The sequence below is a fragment of the Elephantulus edwardii genome, unplaced genomic scaffold, assembly GCF_000299155.1.
Source record: "Elephantulus edwardii isolate Elephantulus edwardi_28Jun2011 unplaced genomic scaffold, EleEdw1.0 scaffold00174, whole genome shotgun sequence".
Lineage (NCBI taxonomy): Eukaryota > Metazoa > Chordata > Mammalia > Macroscelidea > Macroscelididae > Elephantulus > Elephantulus edwardii.
In genome coordinates this window covers 1,481,460-1,487,701 of record NW_006399924.1, presented here as the reverse complement: position 1 = coordinate 1,487,701, position 6,242 = coordinate 1,481,460, and the positions used below count along the sequence as shown (strand labels likewise).

General features: G+C 38.6%; 1 protein-coding gene across 1 annotated transcript; it reads left to right on the top strand.

Moving 5' to 3' along the window:
* The first annotated feature begins 2,819 nt into the window (after nucleotides 1-2,819).
* TSHB (thyroid stimulating hormone, beta) lies at nucleotides 2,820-3,813 on the top strand. The gene is made up of 2 exons (XM_006895680.1): nucleotides 2,820-2,981; nucleotides 3,559-3,813. The coding sequence occupies exons 1-2, from the start codon at nucleotides 2,820-2,822 to the stop codon at nucleotides 3,811-3,813; spliced, it is 417 nt and encodes a 138-aa protein (XP_006895742.1).
* Nucleotides 3,814-6,242: the final 2,429 nt, after the last annotated feature.

The window sequence follows — 6,242 nt, the reverse complement described above, 5'->3', positions numbered from 1 at the left end:
GGTAGCTCACAGTTATGAAGCATTATGAGAAAAGAAGGCTCTGGGCAATAAACTTTCATGTTTTCTCACCTAATTCAAATAACTAAGATTGCTAAACAATGCTTGGAGTTACAAAATTATATTTAAAAGGAAAAAAAGATATTTAAAAGAGTTCATCAGAAAATTAGTTTTTTTACCTTTAATATTAAAAACTTTTCTTAAAAGTGGGCTAGTTCAAGATCTTGTCTGTATGGAAGTAAGTGAAGTAAACCCAGGAAAGTGTTGTTTTTGAGTTTGGGAGTCATAATCTACACTCTTTCAGACTATTTAGAACAACTTATGTTTTTATTACTTATAATTAGGAAACTCTGATGGCCTAGTGGCAAGAAACTGCACTGCAATCTCAAAGGCATGTGGTTCAAGGCCAACAGCTGCTCCATGGAAGAAAGAAGAGCAATCTCCTCTCATGCCATTAACTGACTTTCTATAACTAATGTTTCTCTAAGTTTATAAAATTTCCATAGGTATGAGGTTTAGGAAGTGAATGCTGCTTCTGCTTCCAAACCTGTTTTATGACTGGGAGCTCTACCAAACACTGTCCACATTGGGAAACCATTATGGCATTTTACATCCCAATGGTAGAAGGTTCTGCATCACAGCAAATTCAGATTACCTCAGTACAGCAAATTGGCAAAGAGTTATGTACAAAGTAGAATAATATTCCTCCAAAATATAACAACACTAGTCTCAGTCAGTGGTTAAGTGTCATCAGGTCAAATACTACTCATAGCGACCCTATGGGAAAAAAAAAACGACCTGAACTCTGTTCTAGAATTAGCATCACTTCTTTATGTTGATAGTGTTTATAGAATTTCCAGAGACATCTGGTTTAGGAAGTGGATGCCACTTCTGTTTCCAAACCGGAATCAATCTGGAAGTTCTTCCAAACACCTTCCATGATGGGTCACCATTGTAGTGTTTGACACAGCTATGGCCTAACGTTAAGCATCACAGCAACTCCAGTAAGCTAACATTAGTAAATTTTTAATTAATAAATCAAGATGTGAGAAACCAGCTTCTAGAGTGGAGCCACTGCACAGGGGCCTCCAGGCCTGCCACTGACTGAACCCATTACTATGGAGTTTTAAAGACATACCGAATGACTGCTGATGACTATGACAAACCAAGTATTCCCTCCCTCCTTGAGTCTCGTTGACTAAAATGAGCAAGCAAATTTATTAAATAGTAAGCAAAAAAAAAAATGCACTTACAGTTCAGAATACCATACCATTAAAATACATATTTTCTACTCTTTCAATGATACTCAAGAAAGAAAAAAAATGCAAATACAACTATTGTTGTTATTGTTAGGTACCATCAAATTGAGTATGACTCATAGTGACTCTATGAACAACAGATCAGAACCCTGTCCTATCTTTGCCATCCTCATCATCTCTGATGTACTTGAGCTACTGCTACAGTCACAATGTCAATGCATCTGATTGAGGGTCTTTCTCAGTTTCACTATCTCTCCACCTTTCCAAGCATGATGACCTTCTCCACAGAATGCCTGAAGTATGTGAGGTGAAGCTTTTGCATCTTTTCCTCCAAAGGGCTCTCCAGCTGAAAATACAACTAGCTAGCTGTATAATATTTCTAAGGCAAAAAAAAAAAATCTATTTAATCTTTGAGGTGATCAACTTACATCCAGAAGTCTGAAATTTGATTACTCTCTCTCAGTAGCAGAATTAAAATAATTATATGTCATAGCATTATTCTGCTTGTTATGATATTAAATAGATATTAAACAAGGTCTCCATCAGACAGGCTCTTTTGAGATACATGGTCTGCTTTTTCTAAGACACAGTGGACCCTCTCTAGTTTTTCATGTAGCCAAAACATAAGTAACTTTCCTGGTTAAACCGCAACGGATCCATGGTTAGATTACTCTCATTGTATACGTTTGTATTTTTTACTGGCAAAATATTTTTAAGATGATGAGTCCCGTAATTCTTTAATATAAAACAATCTTTTATTTACTCTAGTATTCTCCTTTGCAACCCTAAGGGTTTAGAAAGAGGGCAATTCTGTTTTTGGAGTAGGTTTTTAACATCACTGGGAATTTTAATTGACCTTTTCTGGATTTTGTCCAGCTTTATGTACCATCTATGAAAGGCAATGGACAGAATTTTATTCAACATTACTAGAGGAGTGCACTGAGATAGGATAGCTTGGTTATGTTCATTTGTTTTACTATTTTAGATTGTAGCCAGTTTGCATGGCATAGTATTTCTGTATTCTATTCTATTATATCATATAATATTTCAAGACTTTATACTTAGAAAGATGGGCAGTCTCCTCCCATTGCTATTTACAGCCTTAGAAAGTTGAGGGATGGTCTTATGAGCTGGAACTAACTTGCTGACATTGAGAATATGAATACTTTGGAGAAAGCTCTTTTTGAAGAATAACTATTAACACACTATTTATATTCATAGAGGCAGGTGTTTGGATTATTTTTTCCATTGAATTAATTATTTTACATTTAGTTAACATATGCATTACAGCTACTTTTCTGTGGTGATGTTTCCGGTTAACTATCTTATTGCCCAGTGGAGCTTAGTGGCACTTGGAAATAGCACTTAGACACTATGAGTTTCTATGCAAAGGGCTGTGTGCATCATAGCCACACCTATACTGGGTTTAGCATACAGACAATCAATCAATGATAGCTATTATTCTTATTGACCATTTAGTATATTTTAGCTCTTTCCAACTGTTTTTGTGAATATCCCCAAATGATATCTATAATAGCTTTTAAATTTTATCTTTGATTTAGCATGAGTGCTCTCTTCCTGATGTCCATGATCTTTTGCCTTCTATGTGGGCAAACAATGTCACTTTGTGTTCCTCATGAGTATACAATACACATCGAAAAGAGAGAATGTGCTTTTTGCCTAACCATCAACACCACCATCTGTGCTGGATACTGCATGACACGGGTATGTAGTTCATCTCTCTTCTTTCAGCTGTAAGTTAGATTGAACCCTGTCTTAGCCTAAGCAAGTCTCACTGATTCCAATACACCTAGTCCCATTGCCCCAGTTACCATGTCAATCCATCTGATCTGGGGAGCTTCCTCTCCTGCATGGCCTCCACCCTTCCAAGCATTATGTCCTTCTCCAAGGACTGGTCCCTCCTGACCACGTGCCCCAAAAGATTGACCTAGGATGACTCTATTCCTATCCAGAAAGAATATGAGATCAATCATCACCTAAGTTCTAAACTCTAGTGGTTATCGGCTCCTTAGAACCAGAATGCACAGACAATAGTAATATTTTCACTTCTCCATATTTACTTATACTTTATCTTATTTGTGTAATAAGAGATATAAGATTGTCAGTTTTTTTCTCCATGGGGTTCAGTATAGAAGTACTGAGTGGGTATTGGGTCTTGTCCCATTTGTGAGAGAGGACACTTGACAGCAAATAAAAGTGAGTTGAAGTTGATCTCATTCCTTATATATATGTTTTCTAGATTTTCATCACATAATGGAATTTTTTCCATTTTTTTCCTCAGGATATTAATGGCAAGCTGTTTCTTCCCAAGTATGCGCTGTCACAAAATGTTTGTACATATGGAGATTTCATCTACAGGACTGTAGAAATACCAGGATGCCCACACCATGTAACTCCCTACTTCTCCTACCCTGTTGCCTTAAGCTGCAAGTGTGGCAAGTGTAATACAGACTATAGTGACTGTATCCATGAGGGCATCGATGAAAACTACTGTACCAAACCTCAGAAATCCTATGTAGTGGAGTTTTCTCTCTGACTTAAATAGAATTGTAATTTGCAGTTTAACTAAATGCATCTATCTGGAATAAAACTAATAAAGTATCAATATATTCCACAATACCTTATGCGTGTTTTGAGTACTGTTCCATCCGTGCACACACCCATACACACGCTAGAGGGCTTATGGGATTTTAGAATAAAAAGTAAATGAAAGAGTCTTTTAACTCATATGATGAGTGGTTTCCACATGAAAAGACACTCAAACTCAAACTCACTGTTAGTTTTTGTTTGTTTTGTTTTTTTCCAAGCATAATGTTCTTTGATCCCTCCTGATAACATGCCCAATGTATGTGGCATGAAGCCTATCCATCCTAGATTCTAAGGAGCATTCCAAAGGTTCATCTAGAAGATATATTTGCTTATTCTTCTGGCAGTCCTTGATCTATTTAATATTATTCATTAATGGCCTAATTCCAAGGCATCAACTCTTTATGCTAAATGGATCTCTAATCCATTGCTATTGAGTCAGAACCAATTCATAACTGAATTTCCAGAGGGTTTCCAGAGGCTGTGAACTTCACAGGAAGAGATTGCTTATCTTTTCCCCTTGAAGCATTTGATGGATTTGAACTGCCTGCCTTTAGGATGGCAGGGCAAGGTCTTCCTTATTCATTGTTCAGCTTCACATGTACAAGAGATAATCATGAATGTCATAGCTCAGGTCAGGCAATCTTAGTCCTCTAGTTTGCTTTTTAACATTTTAAAAAAGGTCTTTAGCAGGAGAATGTTGTTGTTAGGTGCTGTCAAGTTGAGTACAACTCATAGTGATCCTATGAACAAAAGATCTGAACCCTGTTCTATCCTGTGTCATCCTCACACTTCCTGACACAAAAAAACCCTTTGCAGCAGTCACTGTATAAATCCATCTGGTTGAGGGTCTTCCTCTCCTTCCCTGACCCTCCACACTTCCCAGTATCATGTTCTTCTCCAGAGAAATATATTTAAAGCATGTGAGGCAAAGCCTCAGCATTCCTGCCTCCAAAGAGCACTCTAGCTACACCTTCTCCTGGACATATCTGTTTGTTCTCTTGGCCCTCTATGGATGGATGTTCAGTGCCCCCTCCAACACCACAGCTCAAATGCTCATGGAAACTTGCTTTGAGCAGACTCACCCAAGAGAGGGCGGGGAGCTTGGCCTTGTCACATACAGTGAATGTGAGAGCACTAAGAGTTAGGTGGAGATGGTAATGTGATTAGAACTTGGAAAAATACAGGGCACCCAGTTACTGGAAACATTTACTTCCAAAGCAGGGTTGGCATGAAGGTGGGTAAAAAAGAAATGTATGAAATCTGTAATGTAAAAATTCATCTTAATCATGCAAATGTGCTGGATAAAACACTCTTCAACACTCACCAAGCAGTATATGAACTATTTAATTAAATTACCCTGGTGGGCCAATTGACCTATGAAAATTATACCCAGAAAGGTCAATTTACAAAGCTTAGAAAAGAGGCCACGATCATTTTACATGTGGAAGTCTAAATCCTTCATAGTCCTTCAAGTAATAGGAGATACCCTCCAACATTTAAACCAAAAGCAACTTGTGCTGTTTTGACTTTTCATGTCAGGAAAATGATCATAGAAGATTTTACAAACAAGAGAGTGTACTGAGGGGTCCAATAGAGTCTAGTAATCTTAAACTCTAACCTAAATCTTTTATCAGTATTGAAATGCTGTTTCCCCACAAATACCTTTAGCAAGTGATTATTTATGTCTCTTTTCCTTCTTTAGATATTTTTCCATGGGAGTTAAGTTTCAACATTGTTGTTGTTGTTGTGTACTGTTGAGATGGAACACCCCCCCGCCCTCCGCCAGCAGGTTTTCGGAGGCAGTAAATAGCATGGAGGAGATGGGTCATCTTTCTCTTGTGGAGCAACTGGTGGATTCAATCATGTGCCTTGCGGATTGCAGTGCAGCCTCTTACCAGTGGTGGCTTCCCAGCCACCAGAGCTCCTTAGATATGTCAATTAAGGTATCTTGACTCTGGTGACCTAACGGCGAGAAGCTGCAGTCCTGAAAGCACGTGGTTCAAGGCCACCAGCTGCTCCAAGGGAGAAGGATGGGTAATCTCCTTCCCTGAATTAATTGCCTCTGAAAACCTGCAGGAGGGTTAGCTCTGGGTTGGTTCTGACTTTATTATGCACAACAACAATAACAACAACAACAACAACAATAACAGTGTCTAGTTCTCTCTGGTGGCTTAGAGGTAAGGAGCTGCACTGCCAACTCAAAGGCAAGTGGTTCAAATCTACCAGCTGTTCTGTGGGAGAAAAATGGGCAGTTTCCTCCCATGCGATTTACCGCCTCTGAAAACCCACTGAAGGGTCAGTGAGGAGCAGGTTCTGACTCGGTGGGATGTAAACAGCAGTGCCCTACTGAGTTGGCCTCCAACAAGAGCAGCCTCC